This window comes from Oncorhynchus nerka, linkage group LG9a, assembly GCF_034236695.1.
Source record: "Oncorhynchus nerka isolate Pitt River linkage group LG9a, Oner_Uvic_2.0, whole genome shotgun sequence".
Classification (NCBI taxonomy): Eukaryota; Metazoa; Chordata; class Actinopteri; order Salmoniformes; family Salmonidae; genus Oncorhynchus; species Oncorhynchus nerka.
Genome location: NC_088404.1, coordinates 45,588,671 through 45,615,123, shown reverse-complemented (window position 1 = coordinate 45,615,123; position 26,453 = coordinate 45,588,671). Strand labels below are relative to the sequence as shown.

The 26,453-nt window shown below is 44.7% G+C and overlaps 1 protein-coding gene across 1 annotated transcript in view; it reads left to right on the top strand.

Moving 5' to 3' along the window:
• Nucleotides 1-26,100, top strand: part of LOC115134406 (A disintegrin and metalloproteinase with thrombospondin motifs 20-like) — a 139,354-nt gene extending 113,254 nt beyond the window's left edge. The window contains exons 29-38 of the mRNA XM_029668339.2: nucleotides 9,772-9,945; nucleotides 11,583-11,753; nucleotides 12,022-12,228; nucleotides 12,418-12,547; nucleotides 20,436-20,530; nucleotides 20,618-20,712; nucleotides 21,199-21,332; nucleotides 22,411-22,502; nucleotides 22,905-23,009; nucleotides 23,212-26,100. Coding sequence (XP_029524199.2) covers nucleotides 9,772-9,945; nucleotides 11,583-11,753; nucleotides 12,022-12,228; nucleotides 12,418-12,547; nucleotides 20,436-20,530; nucleotides 20,618-20,712; nucleotides 21,199-21,332; nucleotides 22,411-22,502; nucleotides 22,905-23,009; nucleotides 23,212-23,301 — 1,293 coding nt within the window. The 3' untranslated portion in view covers nucleotides 23,302-26,100. The remainder of the gene's footprint in view (nucleotides 1-9,771; nucleotides 9,946-11,582; nucleotides 11,754-12,021; nucleotides 12,229-12,417; nucleotides 12,548-20,435; nucleotides 20,531-20,617; nucleotides 20,713-21,198; nucleotides 21,333-22,410; nucleotides 22,503-22,904; nucleotides 23,010-23,211) is intronic.
• Nucleotides 26,101-26,453: the final 353 nt, after the last annotated feature.

Genomic DNA, 26,453 nt, shown 5'->3' with positions numbered 1-26,453 from the left:
CACCCAATGTGGTATGGATCTGCTATTTTATTTACTTTAGAACCGGTCAACAGCTAACCTTTAGCCCAGACAACTCCTGCCAGTCTGCACAGCGTGAGACAACCCAGAGCTTATCGGACTCCTCTTTCTGCATATTTCCGGATTCCTACCGCAAGCGCTGAACCTCTTCACTTGGATCATTGCAGCTAGCTCGCTGCTATCCTGATTGGCTTCTCCTGGCTAACATCCCTGTCCCGAAACAAGAACCAATTAGCCTGGAGCTAGCCTATGCTAAACCCATCTCCCGGCTAGCTGAAGAGGTCCATCAGCAACTCCTTGGGCTACAATACCTATTCTGCCAATTGGCCTGGACCACTTTTACTGCCGACAAGGAGCCCCGCCGATCCATCACGACTGGACTACCGACGTAATCCACCCAAGAGGGTTTTTCAACAGGCTCCTCCGTCGCAACGTTCCCTAAATGCCCATCTGCTAGCCTGCTAGCCGCGGCCCGATAGCTGTCTAGAGCATACCAGACTTTTAGCTGAAGTGGTCAATCAGTCAAATTCTTCGGCTACTATACATATTTTGCCAATTGGCCTGGACCCTTTTACTACACGGACCCCTGCTGATCCATCATGACTGGTCTGCTGACGTAACCGCACGAGGGGGCTACAACAGAGTTCTTCCGTTGCGATGTCCCTCTAAGGCCCTTCTGCTATCCCCGGCCCGCTAGCTATCTGAATCGCCATGTCTCCATTGCTGTTTTGGTTAGTGATTATTATCTTATTTCACTGTAGAGCCCAGTCCAGCAGAGCCCAGCCCTGCTCAATATGCCTCAGCTAACCCTCTTGTCCCACCTCCCACACATGCGGTGACCTCACCTGGTTTAATTGATGTCTCTAGAGACAATAGATCTCTCAATACCTCTCTCATCATCACTCAATGCCTAGGTTTACCTCCACTGTATTTATATCCTACCATATCTTTGTCTGTACATTATGCATTGAATCTATTCTACCGCGCCCAAAAACCTGCTCCTTTTACTCTCTGTTATGAACGTACTAGACAAACACTTCTTATAGCCTTTAGCCATACCCTTATTCTACTCCACCTCTGCTCCTCTGGTGATGTAGAGGTTAAGCCATGCCCTACAGTGCCTAGCTCTACTCCCATTCCCCAGGCGCTCTCATTTGTTTACTTCTGTATCCGAAAAAGCCTTGGTTTCATCCATGTTAACATTAGAAGCCTCCTCCCTAAGTTTGTTTTATTCACTGCTTTAGCACACGCTGCCAACCCGGATGTCCTAGCCGTGTCTGAATCCTGGCTTAGGAAGGCCACCAAAAACCATGAAATTTCAATCCATAACTATAACATTTTCCGACAAGATAGAACTGCCAAAGGGGTCGGAGTTGCAATCTACTGTAGAGTTCTGTTTTACTATCCAGGTCTGTGTCCAAACAATTCGGGCTTCTACTTTTAAAAATCCACCTTTGCAGAAACAAGTCTCTAACCGTTGCCACTTACTATAGACCACCTTCTGCCCCCAGCTGTGCCCTGGACACCATATGTGAATTGATTGCCCCCATCTATCTTGTGCTGTTAGGTGACCTAAACTGGGACATGCTTAACACCCGGCCATCCTAAGCTTAATGCCCTCAATCTCACACAAATGATCAATGAACCTACCAGGTACAACCCCAAATCCGTAAAAACAGGCACATAGATATCATCCTAACCTACCTGCCCTCCAAATACACCTCTGCTGTCTTCAACCAGGATCTCAGGATCACTGCCTCATTTCTTGCGTCCGTAATTGGTCTGCGGTCAAACAACCCTCATCACTGTCAAAACTCCCTAAAACACAAGCAGGCCTTTCTAATCGACCTGGCCCGGGTATCCTGGAAGGATATTGACCTCATTCCGTCAATAGAAGATGCATGGTTATTCTTTAAAAGTGCTTTCCTCACAATCTTAAATAAGCAAAATGTTGAACCAGGAACAGATATAGCCCGTGGTTCACTCCAGACCTGACTGCCCTTGACCAGCTCAAAAACATCCTGTGGCGTACGGCATTAGCATTGAATAGCCCCCATGATATGCAACTTTTCAGGTAAGTTAGGAACCAATATACACAGGTAGTTAGGAAAGCAAAGGCTAGTTTTTTCAAACAGAAATTTGCATCCTGCAGCACAAACTCCAAAAAGTTCTGGGACACTATAAAGTCCATGGAGAATAAGAGCACCTCCTCCCAGCTGCCCACTGCACTGAGGCTAGGAAACACTGTCACCACCGATAAATCCACAATAATTGAGAATTTCAATAAGCATTTTTCTATGGCTGGCCATGCTTTCCACCTGGCCACCCCGACCCTGGTCAACAGCCCTGTACCCCCCACAGCAACTTGCCCAAGCCTCCCCCATTTCTCCTTCACCCAAAACCAGATAGCTGATGTTCTGAAAGAGCTGCAAAATCTGGACCCCTACAAATCAGCAGGGCAAGACAATCTGGACCCTCTCTTTCTAAAATGATCAGCCGAAATTGTTGCAACCCCTATTACTATCTTCTGAGATAGATTGGAAAGCTGTCGCGGTCATCCCCCTCTTCAAAGGGGGAGACACTCTAGACCCAAACTGCTACAGACCTATATATATCCTACCCTGCCTTTCTAGGGTCTTCGAAAGCCAAGTTAACAAACAGATCACCGACCATTTCACATCCCACCGTACCTTCTCTGCTTTGCAATCTGGTTTCCGAGCTGGTCATGGGTGCACCTCAGCCACGCTCAAGGTCCTAAACGATATCATAACCACCATTGATAAGAGACAATACTGTGCATCTGTATTCATTGACCTGGCCAAGGCTTTCGACTGTCAATTACCACATTCTTATTGGCAGACTCAACAGCCTTAGTTTCTCAAATGACTGCCTCGCCTGGTTCACCAACTACTTCTCAGACAGAGTTCAGTGTGTCAAATCGGGGGACCTGTTGTACGGACCTCTGGCAGTCTATGGGGGTGCCACGGGGTTCAATTCACGGGCCGACTATTTTCTCTGTATACATCAATGATGTGGCTCTTGCTGCTGGTGATTCTCTGATCCACCTCTACGCAGACGACACCATTCTGTATACTTCTGGCCCTTCTTTGGACACTGTGTTAATTAACCTCCAGATGAGCTTCAATGCCATACAACTCTCCTTCCGTGGCCTCCAACTGCTCTTAAATGCAAGTAAAACTAAATGCATGCTCTTCAAATGATCACTGCCCGCACCTGCCCGCCCATCCAGCATCACTATTCTGGACGGTTCTGACTTAGAATATGTGGACAACTACAAATACCTAGGTGTCTTGTTAGACTGTAAACTCTCCTTCCAGACTCACATTAAGCATCTCTAATCCAAGTCTTTAAGTTTTTGCTAGGTAAATCCCCACCTTATCTCAGCTCACTGGTCACCATTGCAGCACCCACCCGTAGCACCCAATCCAGCAGGTATATTTCACCCCCAGCAGGTATATGGTCACCCCTAAAGCCAATTCCTCCTTTGGCCGACCTTTCCTTCTAGTTCTCTGCTGCCAATGACTGGAACTAATTGCAAAAATCACTGAAGCTGAAGACTCATACCTCCCTTACTAACTTTAAGCACCATCTGTCCAAGCAGCTCACAGATCACTGGACCTGTACATAGCCCATCTGTAAATTGCCAATCTAGCTACCTCATCCCCATACTGTTATTTATTTATTTATTTTGCATTCATCTTTGCATCTATCACAGTAATTTACATCTATCTCCATCTTCTGCACATCTATCACTCCAGTAATTTACATCTATCACTCCATCTTCTGCACATCTATCACATCTATCACTCCAGTAATTTACATCTATCACTCCATCTTCTGCACATCTATGACTCCAGTCATTTCTAAACTGTAATTATTTGCCACTATGGCCTATTTATTGCCTTACCTCCCTTATCTTAGCTCATTTGCACACACTGTATATAGACTTTTTTCTATTGTGTTCTTGACTGTATGTTTGTTTATTGCATGTGTAACTCTATGTTGTTGTTTGTGTCGCACTGTTTTGCTTTATCTTGGCCAGTTGTAAATGAGAACTTGTTCTCAACTAGCCTACCTGGTTAATTAAAGGTGAAATAAAAATAAAATAAATACAACTGGTTGGGGGAGGTGGTGGGGAAGCCAAACGAGCGTGCGGCGACTGTGTCAGGGGTGTGACAGCACGTATGGAACCAGAGTCACACTGGGTCAGAAGGCACAGCCAGGGGGCCAGCGCAGGGAGAGGGGAAAAGCCATGAGCCCAAATGTATCACAAGGCCACCAGAGAGTAAAGTAGATGAAGGTGGAGGGAGCTTTTTCAGGTGTACCGAGGTGGAGGGAGCATAGGGAGTATCTGTATCTGTCCATAAAACACACTCTAGAGAATATATACACAGGGGTTAAATTGGGCCGGTGTCCGGCCGAGTCTATGATCCTATGATCCAAATGAGAGCCGGGCAGAGCTGAAATCCAGTACAACAGCAAAATCAGACAACCCCATACTGTAGTAGAATAGTTTACCTATTCAATTGTTCAGCCTATCGTATTCTATACGAGATAAAATCCTATTCATCTCGAGGCGAGTGCCGCACAGGGCGAGAAATATGCATACCCAGTCATTATTGTACATTCTTTTTTTAATTTGTAATTTTACCCCTTTTTCCAATTGTCCAATCCAATCCAATCCAATTGTTTAGTAGCTACTATCTTGTCTCATCGCTACAACTCCCGTACGGGCTCGGGAGAGACGAAGGTTGATAGTGATCCGTCCTCCGATACACAACCCAACCAAGCCGCACTGCTTCTTAACACAGCGCCATCCAACCCGGAAGCCAGCTGCACCAATGTGTCGGAGGAAACACCTTGGTTAGCGCGCACTGCGCCCGGCCCGCCACAGGAGTCGCTGGTGTGCGATGAGACAAGGATTTCCCTACCGGCCAAACCCTCCCTAATCCGGACGACGCTAGGCCAATTGTGCGTCGCACCACGGACCTCCCGGTCGCGGCCGGTTACGACAGAGCCTGGGTGCGAACCCAGAGTCTCTGGTAGTACAGCGCCCTTAACCACTGCGCCAGCCGGGAGGCCCCATCATTGTACATTCTTAATGCAGTCGCAGGAAAACACACTTTTCAAAGGAGTTTTGAATGCCACTGTTAAAAGAGGAGGATCACGGAGCTTTCTAGTGTTACTAGGCTACACTTATTTCTTAAATCCAATAAATTAGTTGGCTAAAATGCACATTTTTAGAGCCTGAGTTTTCAGCAGCAGCATGGTTTATTCGCTCACCAATGGCGTTGAATGCATATGGAAGACCAGGGCTAAATGTAACAAGGGTCCGCTGTAACAGGTAGGCCTAAAATATATTCACAGTACATGATCCTTGGTTGGTTGAGTGCCCGTGGAAGGTATCAAGTAATCAACATGGTGCTAACTAGCAACAAGAGCCTAATGTTTAGACTTTAGAATATGAGTTCTAGCTAATGATTAGCCCAATGGGATAAATGCAGATGGGCAACCCTCAGCCTGTATATTTATAGCCACTATGGTGCATCAGGTGGGCTACATCAGGTGATGATGCTTATTGCTAAATAGCACACCTGTCTGATAATATGGACCAATATGTTATAGTGGGCTCATTTCTGGAGCGGGAAATTATATTTTAGATGTCAGCATCATTTTATTTTCATACATTTTGGAGTAAAACACCTTTTTCAAAAGTCTGACCTTATGATGTTCTCACAGTCATTCTCCCCCCCAAAATGGTAGGTCCCTCTACAACCTGTGGTATGCTATGATATGTGCGTTTTTTGTCTGTATATATTCATGCTAATATATTATATTACCCCCCCAGACCCCCCAGTTTTCACTGCTTCTCTCACTCTAATGATATATTTAAGTTATTTTTGTGTTGGACATAGGATGGGGAGCAAAGTGAGATCAACAGGTCTTGTATGAAGTGAACTCACACTGTTCTCCACGCCTAAACTGCGGTTGTGAAATCCCAATTGGGCTTGCATTGGTAACCCATCTCTGTCTTCCCACATGAGACCACTCCCCTTAAGGGCCTCACTCTCCCTCTCACTCTTCCTCCCTGGTGTCTGGAAGCAATCAACTCCCTCCACATACCACCAGAAACCATGAAATCCACAACTATAACATAAAGACATGTTTCATATCTAAACGTTCATGCCTGTGACAACTTTGGAAACCTCAGCACCCACCGTTTGGGCTTTTCAGCAGCTAGCCACTCAACCCCCTCACAGTCGCCTCTGAATGGGGGTCTGTGAAGGGGTACAAGGGGGTGTGAGAAGGGTAAATGAGGAAGGGGTGAGGACTGCCTGTAGAGCTCTTGGTGTGGGGCGGCCCGTGCTCGGGAGTGGAGTGGCGGCGATCCCACTGATTCGTCTGTGACAGCTGCATGTTCCACCTCTCTATGGTCAACCACACTGTGCTAAGGCATGTTTTTGGGGTCCGCTGTCCTATCCAATCAAAACCCATAGAATTAGAATAACTAGTTCACATTCTAGTATATTCTTATTCTAATTATATTCTAAATTCGATGTTTATGTCAAACAGACGTACTGCAGATGGGTAGAGAGCAGCAGTCTGTGGAGAAGCTCAACTCCAACATTGAATAGTGAATAGTCCGACATTGAATAGTGAATAGTCCGACAGTGAATAGTGTGCTCAATTGTGATAAATTTGATCTTCAGCAATGAAAACCAAAAGTCTCTTGGAAAGAGAATCACATTTCTTAACCCATAACTGTTGTTCAAATCGCAATAGGAGGCTCTATTACACCCCGCTATGGGATGTTAAAAACGCAAGCCTTTAAATGAGGCCTCGTTCTTTGGCTTAGACCTGCATCTGAGTTCAGATTCCCCTTAATGCCTTTTGTTCTCCTTCCAAACATAAGGAGCAAGACTTCACCTAACCGCACACCATAGAGACGACGACGTAGGCCTGCAAACAGTTGTAGTACAGCATGATATAGCCTACTGTATAAATGATCGAACGGGATATATGGTACTTACAGTACATGTGGCTCTATAGTATTTACACAGCTTTCTTCTAGAACCCTGGGGGTTGGTTTCCAGACCCAGATTAAGCTAGTCCTGGACTAAAAAGCACTTTGAGCAGAGAGTCTCCATTAAACATGCTTCTTAGTCCAGGATATGGCTTAATCTTTTGTCTAGGAAACCTCTTTCTAATGTTCTGGAGAGCTTCTTCGGCATGCAGGTAGGATTCTCAATGGCTTCAAAGAGATGGGCCATGTGATAGACCTGTGAGTGAACTGACAATACGGCTCACACAGGCACGACGAATGCAGGCTCAGAGGAAAACATATTTCTCTGTTTGTATTGGTCAATACGCAGCATCATATGTTACAAAGGGCATCAAATGGGGATGATTTCTGTATTTTGGAAGTTACATATCTTGAAAATGTGATTTGATGACAAGCAAAACATTTTGGGCATATGTCAACAATGGATTTATGAAACAAATACCAAAATATAGTTTTTGTGTGGAGTTTTCCTTTAAAGCCTGTGAATCAAACCCAGCAGACTAAATGAAGCATATAAACTCAGCAAAAAAAGAAACATCCCCTTTTCAGGACCCTGTCTTTCAAAGATAATTTGTAAAAATCCAAATAACTTCACAGATCTTCATTGTAAAGGGTTCAAGCACTTCCCATGCTTGTTCAATGAACAATAAACAATTAAAGAACATGCACCTGTGGAACGGTTGTTAAGACACTAACAGCTTACAGATGGTAGGCAATTAAGGTCACAGTTATGAAAACTTAGGACACTAAAGAGGCATTTCTACTGACTCTGAAAAACACCAAAAGAAAGATGCCCAGGTTCCCTGCTCATCTGCGTGAACATGCCTTAAGCATGCTGCAAGGAGGCATGAGGACTGCAGATGTGGCCAGGGCAATAAATTGCAATGTCCGTACTGTGAGGCCCCTAAGACAGGGAGACAGGACGGACAGCTGATCGTCCTCGCAGTGGTAGACCACGTGTAACAGCACCTGCACAGGATCGGTACATCTGAACATCACACCTGCGGGACAGGTACAGGATGGCAACAACATGCACAATCCCTCCATCAGTGGTCAGACTGTGCGCAATAGGCTGAGAGAGGCTGAAAGAGGCTGAACTGAGGGCTTGTAGGCCTGTTGTAAGGCAGGTCCTCACCAGACATCGCTGGCAACAACGTCACCTACACAAACCCACCTTCGCTGGACCAGACAGGACTGGCAAAAAGTGCTCTTCACTGACGAGTCGTGGTTTTGTCTCACCGGGGGTGATGGTCGGATTCGCGTTTATTGTCGAAGGAATGAGCGTTACACCGAGGCCTGTACTCTGGAGCAGGATCGATTTGGAGGTGGAGGGTCCGTCATGGTCTGGGGGCGGTGTGTCACAGCATCATCGGACTGAGCTTGTTGTCATTGCAGGCAATCTCAATGCTGTGCGTTACAGGAAGACATCCTCCTCCCTCATGTGGTACCCTTCCTGCAGGCTCATCCTGACATGACCATCCAGCATGACAATGCCACCAGCCATACTGCTCGTTCTGTGCGTGATTTCCTGCAAGACAGGAATGTCAGTGTTCTGCCATGGCCAGCGAAGGGCTCGGATCTCAATCCCATTGAGCACGTCTGGGACCAGTTGGATCAGAGGGTGAGGGCTAGGGCCCTTCCCCCCAGAAACGTCCGGGAACTTGCAAGTGCCTTGATGGAAGAGTGGGGTAACATCTCACAGCAAGAACTGGCAAATCTGGTGCAGTCCATGAGGAGAAGATGCACTGCGGTACTTAATACAGCTGGTGGCCACACCAGATACTGATTGTTACTTTTTGATTTTGACCCTCCCTTTGTTCAGGGACACATTATTCCATTTCTGTTAGTCACATGTCTGTGGAACTTGTTCAGTTTATGTCTCAGTTGTTGAATCTTGTTATGTTCCTACAAATATTTATACATGTTAAGTTTGCTGAAAATTAAACAGTTGACAGTGAGAGGACATTTCTTTTTTTGCTGAGCTTATGTTTACTTAGTCCCGGTCAGAGAAGGTGAGAGGGGACATGATGGGAAAATGTATGTGTTTTGGTTTAGATTTCAGATCTGGTTGCTACAGTCCATGCCATACGACTCCTGAACATCTAGTCAAATGGCTACCCAGACTATTTTTATCCCCCCTCTCCACACAACTGCCACTCTATGTTGTGCATAGTCACTTTAATTAACTCTACCTACATGTACATACTATCTCAACTAACCGGTGCCCCCGCACATTGACTCTGTACCGGCATCCCACTTGTATATATTGTTATTTTTTACTGCTGCTCTTTAATTACTTGTTACTTTTATCTCTTATTCTTATCCATATTTTTTGAAACTGCACTGTTGGTTAGGGGCTCGTAAGTAAGCATTTCACTGTAAGGTCTACACCTGTTGTATTCGGCGCATGTGACAAATACAATTTGATTTGATTTGATTACAGTACCAGTGGAATGACAAAAAAGGTACTCTGAGCAGGAAATGTAATCAGATGATTAACTCTCACTCTGTGTTTAGAATCACCAAAAGTTGCATTTGGGAATAAAAAGTGGCTGCTGAAGGTGTTCGTGAAACGCCTTTGTGTGCAGATTTATATAGTGTGTGCTTCTTTCTGTCAGTGTGTGTTTTGTGTCAGGCAATCTAACGCGTGTGTTTGTGTGTATTTGTAGTGCTCTGTCCCCTGTGGAGTAGGGGTCCAGAACAGAGAAGTGTACTGCAGACTGAAGGGTACAGGACGGGTAAGAGAAGAGCTGTGTGGTTCCCACAACCATCCTGCCACTGCCCAGCCCTGCCAGGCTACTGAGTGTCTCCATTACACCTGGGCAGCCGGAGAGTGGCAAGATGTAAGTATTGACCTCTGTCTATCTTTCTCTTTGTCTTTCCATCTCCTTCTTTCTATTTCACTTCCCTTCTCTCTTCTTCTTCCTTCTCCTTTGACACAAACAAGGGCGAGTCACCAGCCCCTCCATATAACTGTCTTTTTGTAGGTTTGGGGTTTCTCCCATCAAACTTCAAATTCACCTCTATGTGCTATGGGTCCTGTTCAGGGTTTGATCAGTAGCCGACCCCCTAAAAAAACACTGAACTTCAGAGAGCCAATGTGCTTTTAAATACGATTTCATCATTTGATTATATTCGCATACATTTGTTAATAGAGGCAGACTCCAGTTGCTAGCATGTGTGTTGAATGAATACACAGCGGTTAGGGTGTTTGTGTGCGAGAGAAAGACATAAAATCATCATACTGGAGATTTGTTATTGGCAGTGCTCGGACACAGCTCTTTCCACTAGACTGGAGCAAGTGGACCAGACCAGCTGTGTTTGTGAGGTCGCTAAGGTAGCCCAGCACTCCTGCATCACACAATGAGGGTTTGAATGATAACCATCAGTCTATGATAAATCACATCCAAACCTCAAAGCACTGATCCATATCAGCTCTGCGGCTTTTGTCTTTTCGAGGGGCACTACACTGTGTGACGTGAGCAGTCCCCTTGAACTCAGTGTTTTCTACCCTTGGCCCCTCTCTTTCTTTCATGTCCCCCCCCCCACATCGTCGCCAAAGTTCAGGACACAAAAAGATGAGCGCCATGTAAGGACTTTGTGCTGCTTCCTGGTGCAGGAATGTTTGCACGCACTCAGATCCTGTCTGCCTGTGTTGCTGTGCATTCCACTGATCATTTACAGCCTCCTGTCTCAGAAACAGACGTTTCTGGCCCAGAAACCATTTCGGGCTTAGAATATGAGATATTATTATAAACAAAACTGATAACTTATTTGATTTCGTAGGACATTATGCTTTAGCCATTCAAACTGTAGTGTGCCTACTCTCACATTGGCATACCTGTCTTCACTCTTGACTACCTCTCTAAACCGTCGTTTTGAGTTCACTCAAAACCAACTCGAGTCTCCACCCATGACGTGCTGTTTGCTTTATCGTTGGGGTTGTTCTTGAAAGCAACATGAGATGTCATATCATGCTTACTGTTCCTCTCCTGGATAAAGTGTAGAATACATATTTTTTTAGACAGAACCGTTTTCTTCTGGAGTTTGACCATCTGGAGGAAACAACCAAACCTAGCAGAACTTCTCGGGAGATATCTCTGCTAGCGGTCCAACACTGCCCCCTATGCCAATCTGAAGACATTACCCTTTGTTCCACACTTTACTGTATTCACCTCGTCCGCCAGCCGTCTCTCTCTCTCTCTCTCTCTCTCTCTCTCTCTCTCTCTCTCTCTCTCTCTCTCTCTCTCTCTCTCTCTCTCTCTCTCTCTCTCCTCTCTCTCTCTCTCCTCTCTCCTCTCTCCTCTCTCTCTCCACTCCCCTCTCTCCTCTTCTTTCTTTCTCTCTTTCTTTCTTTCTTTCTTCCCCCCCCACTGTGTGTCGAATCTATATGCGGTAGCAATTGAGACTGGGGACAAGTTTACACTGACCCCGATGACTGACCCTCATGTTGTTCTCGTCCTCTGTCTGATCTCCGCAGTGTAACGCCACCTGTGGAGAGGGTATGAGGAACAGGAAGGTTCTGTGCGTGGGGGATGGGTTGACCCCTGTCCAGGACGCCCTCTGTGACCCCTCGTCTTGCCCTGCCCTGCGCCAGCCCTGCAGTGGAGCAGCCTGCCACTACACATGGATGACAGGGGAGTGGTCACAGGTAGGAACCTTGATTTAGGAAACCCCTGCCTCCTGTTTGTGTCGCTTTTTCACATCTAGAATTGCAAAGCGACTGCGTCCTTGAAAAGCGCTATTCAAATCCCATGTATTATTATTATACCTTTAGATAGGCCTACCTTTGTGTCATTCGGGGTAACGATTTACCAACAGTATTTGACTAGTCAAAGACAAATGGATATATTGTGTTAATCCACGTGTCTCTACTGTATATCCGCTAAGGTGTGATCTCCATTGTGTGTGATTTCCAGTGCTCTACCAGCTGTGGAGTGGGCTACCAGCAGCGTATAGTGTCCTGCTCCGTGATGCCATCCTCCCTGACCCTGCACCCATATGATGCCCAGTCCTCTGCACAGTCCCGCCCCCACTGTCCAGAGCCCCACCCTCCTGGCACCAGACAGTGCCTCCTTAGGGACTGCCCACAAGCTGCCTACTGGAAAGTTGGCCCATGGAGCAAGGTGTGTTTCAGTGTGTTTGAGAGAGAGAAAAAGGGGGATGGAGAGAATGGGGAGAGGGAGAGAGAGGGGTTGGTAAACAGTATCAGGTCATGATATTGAAACAACAGTTACTTGAAACAGTTTTTGTACTGTGAGTGTGTAATGTGTCAGTAGTTTCCATGTAATTGATGCCCTTTATGTGCTCCTCAGTGCTCCCAGACGTGTGGAGCGGGAGTGATGGAGCGCAGGTTGGAGTGTCTGGCCTCTAAAGGCCAACCGTCCAAACACTGCCGTCCAGCCGAGAGGCCCGAGTCACGGGCCTCCTGCCGAGAGAGAGAGTGTGAGTCTCTACAATACTACTTTTAGTGTACACAGCCTCTCTACTACTCATCTCCACTATTTCTACACAGCCTCTCTACTACTCATCTCCACTATTTCTACACAGCCTCTCTACTACTCATCTCCACTATTTCTACTCAGCCTCTCTACTACTCATCTCCACTATTTCTACACAGCCTCTATTTCTACTACTCATCTCCACTATTTCTACTCAGCCTCTCTACTACTCATCTCCACTATTTCTACACAGCCTCTCTACTACTCATCTCCACTATTTCTACTCAGCCTCTCTACTACTCATCTCCACTATTTCTACTCAGCCTCTCTACTACTCATCTCCACTATTTCTACACAGCCTCTCTACTACTCATCTCCACTATTTCTACTCAGCCTCTCTACTACTCATCTCCACTATTTCTACACAGCCTCTCTACTACTCATCTCCACTATTTCTACATAGCCTCTCTACTACTCATCTCCACTATTTCTACACAGCCTCTCTACTACTCATCTCCACTATTTCTACACAGCCTCTCTACTACTCATCTCCACTATTTCTACACAGCCTCTCTACTACTCATCTCCACTATTTCTACTCAGCCTCTCTACTACTCATCTCCACTATTTCTACACAGCCTCTCTACTACTCATCTCCATTTCTCACAGCCTCTCTTACTCATCTCCACTACACAGCACTACATTTCATTTTACATTTAAGTCATTTAGACGCTCTTATCCAGAGCGACTTACAAATTGGTGCATTCACCTTATGACCTCAGTGGAACCATCTAAATTTCTACACAGCTTTATCCTATCCTAGGTATTCCTTAAAGAGGTGGGGTTTACTCAGGTGGTGATTGATTTCTACACAGTTTGTTCCACCATTGGGGGCCAGAGCAGCGAACAGTTTTGACTGGGCTCCACTATTTCAGTGGTAGGGACGAGCAGGCCAGAGGTGGATGAACAGTGCCCTTGTTTCTACACAGCCTGATCAGAGCCTGGACTACTGAGGTCATCTCCACTATTTCTACACAGCCTCTCAACTGGAAGCCAGTGGAGGGCGGAGGACTACTCATCTCCACTATTTCTACACTGGATGAGCCTAGGGTTTAATGGCACAGGCAGGGACTCATCTCAGTAATCCAGACGGAGATGACAATTTGGATTAGGACCAGCCTCTCCACTACTCATCTCCACTATTTCTACACAGCCTCTGTTAGTTGAGAACGACAGGGTGTTGTCCAGGACTATTTCTGGGAGGAGGACACAGCCTCTCGAGATCACTACTCATCTCCACTATTTCTACACAGCCTCTCCTACTACTCATCTCCACTATTTCTACACAGCCTCTCAGACTACTCATCTCCACTATTTCTACGTCAGCCTCTCTACTAGGAGAGACCATCTGACAGAGCCACTATTTCTACTCAGCCTCTCTACTACTCATCTCCACTATTTCTACACAGCCTCTCTACTACTCATCTCCACTATTTCCACTATTTCTACACAGCCTCTCTACTACTCATCTCCACTATTTCTACACAGCCTCACTACTCATCTCCACTATTTCTACACAGCCTCTCTCCACTACTCATCTCCACTATTTCTACACAGCCTCTCTACTACTCATCTCCACTATTTCTACACAGCCTCTCTACTACTCATCTCCACTATTTCTACACAGCCTCTCTACTACTCATCTCCACTATTTCTACACAGCCTCTCTACTACTCATCTCCACTATTTCTACACAGCCTCTCTACTACTCATCTCCACTATTTCTACACAGCCTCTCTACTACTCATCTCCACTATTTCTACTCAGCCTCTCTACTACTCATCTCCACTATTTCTACACAGCCTCTCTACTACTCATCTCCACTATTTCTACACAGCCTCTCTACTACTCATCTCCACTATTTCTACACAGCCTCTCTACTACTCATCTCCACTATTTCTACACAGCCTCTCTACTACTCATCTCCACTATTTCTACACAGCCTCTCTACTACTCATCTCCACTATTTCTACACAGCCTCTCACTACTCATCTCCACTATTTCTACACAGCCTCTCTACTATCTCCACTATTTCTACTCAGCCTCCACTATCATTCCACTATTTCTACACAGCCTCTCTACTACTCATCTCCACTATTTCTACACAGCCTCTCTACTACTCATCTCCACTATTTCTACACAGCCTCTCTACTACTCATCTCCACTATTTCTACACAGCCTCTCTACTACTCATCTCCACTATTTCTACACAGCCTCTCTACTACTCATCTCCACTATTTCTACACAGCCTCTCTACTACTCATCTCCACTATTTCTACACAGCCTCTCTACTACTCATCTCCACTATTTCTACACAGCCTCTCTACTACTCATCTCCACTATTTCTACACAGCCTCTCTACTACTCATCTCCACTATTTCTACACAGCCTCTCTACTACTCATCTCCACTATTTCTACACAGCCTCTCTACTACTCATCTCCACTATTTCTACACAGCCTTTCTACTCACACTATCTCTACACAGCCTCTCTACTACTCATCTCCACTATTTCTACACAGCCTCTCTACTACTCATCTCCACTATTTCTACACAGCCTCTCTACTACTCATCTCCACTATTTCTACACAGCCTCTCTACTACTCATCTCCACTATTTTTCTACACAGCCTCTCCACTATTTCTACACGTCTCCACTATTTCTACACAGCCTCTCTACTACTCATCTCCACTATTTCTACACAGCCTCTCTACTACTCATCTCCACTATTTCTACACAGCCTCTCTACTACTCATCTCCACTATTTCTACACAGCCTCTCTACTACTCATCTCCACTATTTCTACACAGCCTCTCTACTACTCGTCTCCACTATTTCTACACAGCCTCTCTACTACTCATCTCCACTATTTCTACTCAGCCTCTCTACTACTCATCTCCACTATTTCTACACAGCCTCTCTACTACTCATCTCCACTATTTCTACACAGCCTCTCTACTACTCATCTCCACTATTTCTACACAGCCTCTCTACTACTCATCTCCACTATTTCTACACAGCCTCTCTACTACTCATCTCCACTATTTCTACACAGCCTCTCTACTACTCATCTCCACTATTTCTACACAGCCTCTCTACTACTCATCTCCACTATTTCTACACAGCCTCTCTACTACTCATCTCCACTATTTCTACACAGCCTCTCTACTACTCATCTCCACTATTTCTACACAGCCTCTCCACTACTCATCTCCACTATTTCTACACAGCCTCTCTACTACTCATCGCCACTATTTCTACACAGCCTCTCTGCTACTCATCTCCACTATTTCTACACAGCCTCTCTACTACTCATCTCCACTATTTCTACACAGCCTCTCTACTACTCATCTCCACTATTTCTAGCCTCTCACCTCTCCACTATTTCTACTACACTACTCATCTCCACTATTTCTACACAGCCTCTCTACTACTCATCTCCACTATTTCTACACAGCCTCTCTACTACTCATCTCCACTATTTCTACACAGCCTCTCACTACTCATCTCCACTATTTCTACACAGCCTCTCTGCTACTCATCTCCACTATTTCTACACAGCCTCTCTACTACTCATCTCCACTATTTCTACACAGCCTCTCTACTACTCATCTCCACTATTTCTACACAGCCTTTCTACTACTCATCTCCACTATTTCTACACAGCCTCTCCACTACTCATCTCCACTATTTCTACACAGCCTCTCCACTACTCATCTCCACTATTTCTACACAGCCTCTCTACTACTCATCTCCACTATTTCTACACAGCCTCTCTACTACTCATCTCCACTATTTCTACACAGCCTCTCTACTACTCATCTCCACTATTTCTACACAGCCTCTCCACTACTCATCTCCACTATTTCTACACAGCCTCTCTGCTACTCATCTCCACTATTTCTACACAGCCTCTCTACTACTCATCTCCACTATTTCTACACAGCCTCTCTACTACTCATCTCCACTATTTCTACACAGCCTCTCTACTACTCATCTCCACTATTTCTACACAGCCTCTCTACTACTCATCTCCACTATTTCTACACAGCCTCTCTACTACTCATCTCCACTATTTCTACACAGCCTCTCTACTACTCATCTCCACTATTTCTACACAGCCTCTACTACTCATCTCCACTATTTCTACACAGCCTCTCTACTACTCATCTCCACTATTTCTACTCAGCCTCTCTACTACTCATCTCCACTATTTCACAGCCTCTCTACACTCATCTCCACTATTTCTACACAGCCTCTCTACTACTCATCTCCACTATTTCTACACAGCCTCTCTACTACTCATCTCCACTATTTCTACACAGCCTCTCTACTACTCATCTCCACTATTTCTACACAGCCTCTCTACTACTCATCTCCACTATTTCTACACAGCCTCTCTACTACTCATCTCCACTATTTCTACACAGCCTCTCTACTACTCATCTCCACTATTTCTACACAGCCTCTCTACTACTCATCTCCACTATTTCTACACAGCCTCTCTACTACTCATCTCCACTATTTCTACACAGCCTCTACTACTCATCTCCACTATTTCTACACAGCCTCTCTACTACTCATCTCCACTATTTCTACACAGCCTCTCTACTACTCATCTCCACTATTTCTACACAGCCTCTCCGCTACTCATCTCTATTTCCACTCATCTCCACTATTTCTACACAGCCTCTCTACTACTCATCTCCACTATTTCTACACAGCCTCTCTACTACTCATCTCTCACTATTTCTACACAGCCTCTCTACTACTCATCTCCACTATTTCTACACAGCCTCTCTACTACTCATCTCCACTATTTCTACTCAGCCTCTCTACTACTCATCTCCACTATTTCTACACAGCCTCTCTACTACTCATCTCCACTATTTCTACACAGCCTCTCTACTACTCATCTCCACTATTTCTACACAGCCTCTCTACTACTCATCTCCACTATTTCTACACAGCCTCTCTACTACTCGTCTCCACTATTTCTACACAGCCTCTCTACTACTCATCTCCACTATTTCTACACAGCCTCTCTACTACTCATCTCCACTATTTCTACACAGCCTCTCTACTACTCGTCTCCACTATTTCTACACAGCCTCTCTACTACTCATCTCCACTATTTCTACTCAGCCTTTCTACCACTCATCTCCACTATTTCTACACAGCCTCTCCACTACTCATCTCCACTATTTCTACACAGCCTCTCCGCTACTCATCTCCACTATTTCTACACAGCCTCTCTGCTACTCATCTCCACTATTTCTACACAGCCTCTCTACTACTCATCTCCACTATTTCTACTCAGCCTCTCTACTACTCATCTCCACTATTTCTACACAGCCTCTCTACTACTCATCTCCACTATTTCTGCACAGCCTCTCTACTACTCATCTCCACTATTTCTGCACAGCCTCTCTACTACTCATCTCCACTATTTCTACTCAGCCTCTCTACTACTCATCTCCACTATTTCTACACAGCCTCTCTACTACTCATCTCCACTATTTCTACACAGCCTTTCTACTACTCATCTCCACTATTTCTACACAGCCTCTCCACTACTCATCTCCACTATTTCTACACAGCCTCTCCACTACTCATCTCCACTATTTCTACACAGCCTCTCTCATCTCCACTACTCATCTCCACTATTTCTACTCAGCCTCCTACTACTATCTCCACTATTTCTACACAGCCTCTCCATCTCCACTATTTCTACACAGCCTCTCTACTACTCGTCTCCACTATTTCTACACAGCCTCTCTACTACTCATCTCCACTATTTCTACACAGCCTCTCTACTACTCATCTCCACTATTTCTACACAGCCTCTCTACTACTCGTCTCCACTATTTCTACACAGCCTCTCTACTACTCATCTCCACTATTTCTACTCAGCCTCTCTACTACTCATCTCCACTATTTCTACACAGCCTCTCTACTACTCATCTCCACTATTTCTACACAGCCTCTCCACTACTCATCTCCACTATTTCTACACAGCCTTTCTACTACTCATCTCCACTATTTCTACACAGCCTCTCATCTCCACTATTTCTACCTCATCTCCACTATTTCTACACAGCCTCTCTACTACTCATCTCCACTATTTCTACACAGCCTCTCTGCTACTCATCTCCACTATTTCTACACAGCCTCTCTGCTACTCATCTCCACTATTTCTACACAGCCTCTCCCTGAAGTATTAGGCCTAAAATGTAGATGTGCTTTCCTTGCCAACTTGTCTGATCCATGCAGTGCTTATTGCCAAACAGGAATGTGTATAGTAATAGTATTGAATAGACTGTGCTGTATATTGTGATTTGTCTGATGGTGTTTATAGAATGTCAACTTGTTTCTTCATTTGAACACTTTACGTTAACCTTGACTTTAAGCCTCTCTTGGAGAAGTTGATTTCTGAAACAATAAATAGTGAGTTGGTGACAGACAGCTTGCAGTGTGCTACGGTTGGGGTTAAGACTGGAGTTGAGTCTGAGATTGGGTCTGGTTCCGTGACTGGGTCTGGGGCTGAGGCTGGGGGAGACCTTCACTCCTGACCCTGGCTGTGTGTTAGCTGAGTCGGCTCCAGGTTTGCAGGTTCATTCCCCACATCTCAGATGTTTAGACACGGTCTCACTGTGGAGCATTCTGCCGTTAAGTCTCTTGCCAAGTCAGGCATCGGGCGAAAGGAAAATGCTCGGTTGACAGCCTGTTCACCAGTAACGTATTAATACTATCAGCTAATCGGAGAGTTCTGGCCTCCAACCGCACAGGAACAACTGTGGGGGGAATGTAAACAAAGAGAGATGTTTTTAACAAGGCCCCCCCAGTGTTGAACTCCTACTCACACCTTGACCAGATACAAATCATTTTCGTTGAGTTTTTCCTGCTGTTTATTTATTGGAAAGCTTGTAACGTTTTGTGGAACACGATCATTTACTGACCTATGTGAAGTCTACTGTAGCACTACGGGGACTCTTCCATTATACACTACAGTTACACTACTGTTCAAAAGTTTGGGGTCACTTAGGAATGTCCTTGTTTTTGAAAGAAAAGCTCATTTTTCTGTTCGTTAAAATAACATCAAATTGATCAGAAATACAGTGTAGACATTGTTAATGTTGTAAATGACTATTGTAGGTGGAAACGGCTGTTTTTTTATGGAATATCTACATAGGCCCATTATCAGCAACCATCACTCCTGTGTTCCAATGGCACGTTGTGTTAGCTAATCCACGTTTATCATTTTAAAAGGCTAATTGATCATTAGAAAACCCTTTTGCAATTATGTTAGCACACCTGTAAACTGTCGTTCTGATTAAAGAAGCAATAAAACTGACCTTCTTTAGACTAGTTGAGTATCTGGAGCATCAGCATTTGTGGGTTCGATTACAGGCTCAAAATGGCCAGAAACAAAGAACTTTCTTCTGAAACTCGTCAGTCTATTCCTGTTCTGAGAAATGAAGGCTAATCCATGTGAGAAATTGCCAAGAAACTGAAGATCTCGTACAACGCTGTGTACTACTCCCTTCACAGAAGGGAGTAGTGTTATATTATGTTATTTTAATGGACAAAAAATGTGCTTTTCTTTCAAAAACAAGGTGATCCCAAACTAAGTGACCCCAAACATTTGAACGGTAATGTATATTAAATGATTAGTTAAAATAACGTTCTAATATCTGTACTTTGTAACTTTGGTTTTCATGGTAATTTTCATTTCAGTGTTAAGTATCCTGTTATGTTCATATTGACCTACATATTGACCATCCCCTATAATACTGTAAAACCAAAGGTGCTCCCTCTTATTCCTGATCACAGGTCAGCTGTTCATGTCCTGCAGAGAGGTCCAGATGAGACAGGAAGTGAGGATGGATGGGGAGTTCTACCTGAAGGTCAAGTCCAGGATACTGCAGGTGTGTGTGCTCTGTCAAAATAACTTCCCATCACTTCGTCATTCAGCCACATCCTCATCTGTTGTCTCGATGTGTGTTTCCTCCTAGATCTTCTGTGCTGAGATGCAGACTGATTTCCCTAAGGAATATGTTACTCTGCGGAGTGGTCAGACAGACAACTACTCGGAGGTCTATGGATACAGGTGTGCTTGTTGAAATGAGATTATTCTCCTGCAACAATACATTTGAGTCATTTAGCAGACACTCTTTCCCACAGCAACTTATAGTAGTGAGTGCAGACATTTTCTCATACTGGTCCCCCATGGGAATTGAACCCACAACCCTGGTCTTGCAAGCACCATGCTTTACCAACTGAGCCACCATGTTGCCAGTGTATGTGATGAGTGACAGCATGTATAGGATTCCTTCCTGTATTCATTTTTTTAATTTTTTTTTTAAATGTACCTTTATTATGGCCCAGCGTCGTCCGGGTTTGGCCGGTGTAGGCCGTCATTGTAAATAAGAATTTGTTCATACCTGACTTAACTGACCCTACCTCGGACGACGCTGGGCCAATTGTGCACCGCCCTATGGGACTCCCCATCACGGCCGGCTGTCTACAGACAGAATATACTGTATTTTCCATATAAGGAATGTACCTTATCTGTACCATTATTTTCAACGTCTAGGTTGCTGAACCCTTTTGAGTGCCCGTATAACGGCAGCAGAAGGCAGGACTGTGACTGCAGGAACGATTACTCTGCAGCGGGATACACTCTCTTCCACAAGGTCCGCCTGGACATCAGCTCCCTGAGGATAATGAGTGAGTAATGACCATGTGATTGCCTGACCACTCCACTGTAATGAGACCACACATCCATGTTGTTTTACCCCTGCACACACCCCACTCCTCTTACCCACAGCACGGAATAACGTCTTGCCAAGAGGGAATTGCTCACCGAATGCAATTTTGAACACCTTTCGCCATACTCCTCACAGAAATCGCGATAATCGCCTTTCAACGGGCCTTGGTCACGTCACTGCAGTCCCCTTTGAGACACAAACTCACAGACACATGGTTACACGCAGGCATACTCACAAACACACAAATGCTCGTACACACACACAATATCGATTGTGTTTTCTGACATACACATCGGGAGTCACACATACTCTCTCTCTCTCTCTTATACACACACACACACGTGCAACAACTCCAGGCGATATTCCTATCCTCTGCCCAACCTCTCCTGTTGTCCCTGAGCATGCCTTAGATTAGTGCACATGTGGCGTGGTCAGGATATGTGGTAATTATATGTGTGTGCGGCTAGGAGGAGGGAGCCCACCACTCCACTCCACCACTTCACAGAACCCATGCAGTCATCTTCCCATCCCATCCCATTCCCTGTCTACTCTGGTCCTGACAGCACATGTTCCCACCACGCCAGGCCCTCCCCTCCGCACTGCAAGGAACTCATTTGGGCTTGACTCTTAAAAAAAAAAAAAAAAAAGAAGAATAATGACTTAGATTATGAGCTGCTCTAGCTGTGCAATGTGTTTCTCATTAACTTTACAAAGCGAGAGAGAGGGAGAGACAGGGAGGGAAGGGGAGAGAGAGAGAGACAGGGAGGGAAGGGAGAGAGAGAGAGACACAGGGAGGGAGAGGGAAGGAAGGAAAGAGAGAGAGAGAGAGGGGGAGGGAGACTAGGAGGGAGGGAGCGCACTGGTCATGGTCACCATGCGTGACGAAGCCGTAAAAACAGGGGAACTAAGATGATCTTAAATGTCATGTCGTTAGGCCTTAAGCCAAGGTAGTTGTTTAGAGCCCCTCGTCTCCTACTCATGTGTCTGTGTATTGACTGTGACCTTCATATGCTCTGTGTCTCTGCGTTGTGTACCAGCCACGGACCTGCAGTTCTCTCAGACCCTGCTTGGCCGTCCCGTCCCGTTCGCCACGGCGGGAGACTGTTACAGCGCTGCCAAGTGTCCTCAGGTATGAAACACAGACCATTTGTGAGTCTATAAATGACAGACTATAATCTGTATGCCTGTATGTCTTGATGGGGGCCTTGAGCCAACCTTTGCTGGCCGAGGTGTTGAAATTCAGTTCTGTCTGACTGGGTTTTACTGACCTGACCCGTCCAGTCTGTTAACTGGAGAGAAGTGTGAAATCGTACGTTTTCCCAGTTTCCACCAGAGTAGTAACCACAGAATCACATTTAACCGTCCAGTGGAGCTCAGTGTGTCTGCCCACTGTACCGTGGTGCTTTAGTTGTCAGCCACCGGAATGGAAATTAGATACAGCCTAATTGACTGTATTTGATTCCTGATCAGGTCCACTTAAAACAGTTTCAGTTTGTTGGTCTATTGTAATCACTCTGGTGTGCTTCCGCAGGGCCAGTTTAGCATCAACCTCATAGGGACTGGTCTGAAGGTGGCTGAGACAACCAAGTGGACCTCACAGGGCAACTATGTCTCTGTCAAAGTCCACAGATCAGAGGTAAGGAGGACTATAAATTCTGGATGTTCTGAATGACTCTAAACCGTCCTATCGTCTGAATTGTCACTTGTTGTATTTTCGAATCTGATTCATTCAAGAGGAATTTCTAGAGACATTAATAAAAATCCTCATTCTCTATGGAAAGTTAATTTTTGTCCTGTCCCACTCCATTCCATTCTCATTTCTCCCTCTCTGTCTGTAGGACGGGGCAAGAATCTACGGTCGCTGTGGTGGCTTCTGTGGGAAGTGCATTCCCCAGCCTCACAACGGCCTGCTGGTTCAGGTCCAGTAAGGGTCGGAGCAACGTCAGACCAGGCAGTGAAACAGACACCAGACCAGAGCTTCCGGGGATCCAATGCACTTCATTTGTGAATGTGGCCACTAACTCCTCCCTTCATCACCCCTTCCTCCCCACCCGGCAGCTAGAACATAGGGACAGCTCAAATAATCTACACTGAGTATACCAAATATTAGGAACACCTTCCTAATATTGAGTTGCGCTGCCCCCTTTTGCCCTCAGAACAGCCTCAATTCGTCGGGGTATAGACTCTACAAGGTGTCAAAAGCGTTCCACAGGGATGCTGGCCCATGTTGACTCCAATGCTTCCCACAGTTGTGTCAAGTTGGCTGGATGTCCTTTGGATGGTGGACCATTATTGATACACACGGGAAACTGTTGAGTGGGAAAAACCCAGCAGCGTTGCAGTTCTTGACACAAACCGGTGCGCCTGGCACATAATACCATACCCTGTTCAAAGACACTTAATTATTTTGTCTTGCCCATTCACCCTCTGAATGACACAAATTCATGTCTCAATTGTTTGAAGGCTTAAAAAACCTTCTTTAACCTGTCTCCTCCCCTTCATCTACACTGATTGAAGTGGATATTAACAGGTGACATCAATAAGAGATCATAGCTTTTACCTGGATTCACCTGGTCTGTCTATGTCATGGAAAGATCGGGTGTCCTTAATGTTTTGTATACTCAGTGTACACACCGCTAGCCATGCAGGGTCCTTTAAAAGAAGACGAGAGACAACCTTATTACGTTCCGTCCTCGCTAGTGTTTGTAATTGTAGTGGTTACCAATCTGCATTGGGATATGAAAAGCAGAATTTGTCAGACACTCTCACATATTCCAGCATTGTACAGTCTCAAAGGGCCACAGTCATATTTCTGGTCGGAAGTTGCAACACTGAGGTAGCCACTGCATAGTACCGAGCTTAAGGAAGAATCCTCTCATGGTTGGAAGTAAGATCTTCCTCATCTCACAAAGGTACCATTTTTCTTTTGGCCCTCAAAAGAAAGGTGAAATTATCATTATGGAACAAAGTGTTTTTATTTTTATACCGTCAGCGAGGAAACGTTTTGTTCTTAAAATGGAACATCTCACTCAATATTTGAATTGTATTCGCTAGTAGTGTCATGACGCGTGGGTTATTACTCATTCCTGCCAAAAGGCTGTTTGTGTTGTGATTAGTATTCATCCAAAATTATAGGAAGAAGAAAGCTACAGACCAGGAGATACGTCCAGACGTGTGTTTTTCGGGAAATATTTGTTCACCAATTAGTTAGCTAGGGTTTGTGTACTACTGTTGTTGTGCATTCTTCTACTAATGGTCACCCAGACTTGCCTTATCTCAAAGGTCAAAGGTTACAGTGAGGAGTACTATGCCTTCTGACCACTGCATCCCAGACTAGTCCTCACGGTTCAGAACCCAATGTTACTGACTACTGACTGACAATGTGATTAGAATAATATCTCTAGCAGGTCATAGAGAGACAACCAATAGACACTAACTCATTGGTGATGTGGTCTGGGGGGAAAAAATAGGTTGTTTGTCCCTGGAAAACAGTTTGTTTATATATTTAAATGAATTGTTATGGTGGTAACTGTTGTCTACATCATTTAAGAGGTGGAAAGTCAAGGCCGAGCTCTCATCTCCAGTCAGAAACTAGTTTGGCTTAGTTCACTTGTGACATTGCTTTCCAGATCATGTCCCTTCTAGGTCCTATAGGTGCATGCGACCCTACCTCTCACAAGCATCCATACTCATGAGATGTATTTCATTTATATCGTCAAATATTTCTTTGACCATATTTATACTGTAATGATACATAGAGACATGTTTTTGTACTACAATGACTACTAGAAGCCGGGAAGCTATTGTTTGGTTTACTTGTTTGTTGCTGAAATGGTATTACAGTGTGTAGGGTGAGTAACTACTAATCTGAAAGAGGCTCTTTGAATGGTGCTTTAATAGCACTGACATCACCACTAATCTTGAGAAGGAACTCACTACTGGCATTTCGAACTGCCATTAGCTTCATGCCTAGTGTAAATGTACTACTACAGAATAATGCCCACAATGCTTTGCAGAACATGTCATGGTCCTTTTATTAATGTAGCTGAAGACCAACCTGGAGGGTTGCCAGATATCCTGAACTACATGAGGGAACCTGCCTGAAGTAGCTCTATCATCATTTAGGTAAATGGAACTCTTTTTCACCACTATAACTGGGGCAGATTTGGCAACCCTGCCATGCTGGTACGCCGGTGTTAAGCTTTAACCAAAGTTTCATAGATGCAGATTAGAACTTTTGTCAGACAATGCAGCTACTTTTGATTTAAGGAATGGTAGGTAGAAAACCCCTTACAAAAGTCAATGAGCAGCTAGAAAACCTTTGGCTATCATTCTTGTTTGATAGGCAATTATACTATGATGAGGTCTGTATCAGAAATTGAAAGAATACTTGATGCACTATGTGCCATAAATTTTGTAGAAAAGTAATCCTGTTTGTTTCTTTTTTTAAATAATAGTTCAGATTTGTAACTTATGATGTATGTTTATTTTTTAATATTCGTGCTGTGTTTTGAATGTAATGGGAATTGGTACGGAATTGAACAAGATGCTTGTTTGCTATGTATTTATCCAAAGATGATTTTAAGAATCAGATGTACTTACAGAGTGTGTGTAGGTTATATAAAATGGATTGATCCAGGTGCTATGGTCACTAATTGCATCAACATCATAGGTCTTGCTACTTTACTAATACTGTAAAATAAGAAATAATAAAATATTTGAATGCTTTTCAATTGATTTCTGTGTGTTGAATGCTTCCATATTACAACGCTTTTGTCTTGCTTCATACAGAGTGAATGGTTAACAGATCAGTGCTGGTGCGCTCTTCAACAGAGGTGGCCTTTGGTTAGACATGAATGGCAGAGGGTCAGAGCTAGTTAGATGGCTGTGTTAGCTGACTTGTGGGCCCATGTGGATTCACTTATTTGTGCATTTCCAAAACATGACTGGAGTTCAATTTCACTCAAATACTTTGGCTGTAGTTTCTCACTACACCAGGTACACTCAGTGTTGAACCCTACAGCTTGGGCTGCCAACTTATCAATGAGTCACCAAATCCATATGTCAAATCAAAAAGTGA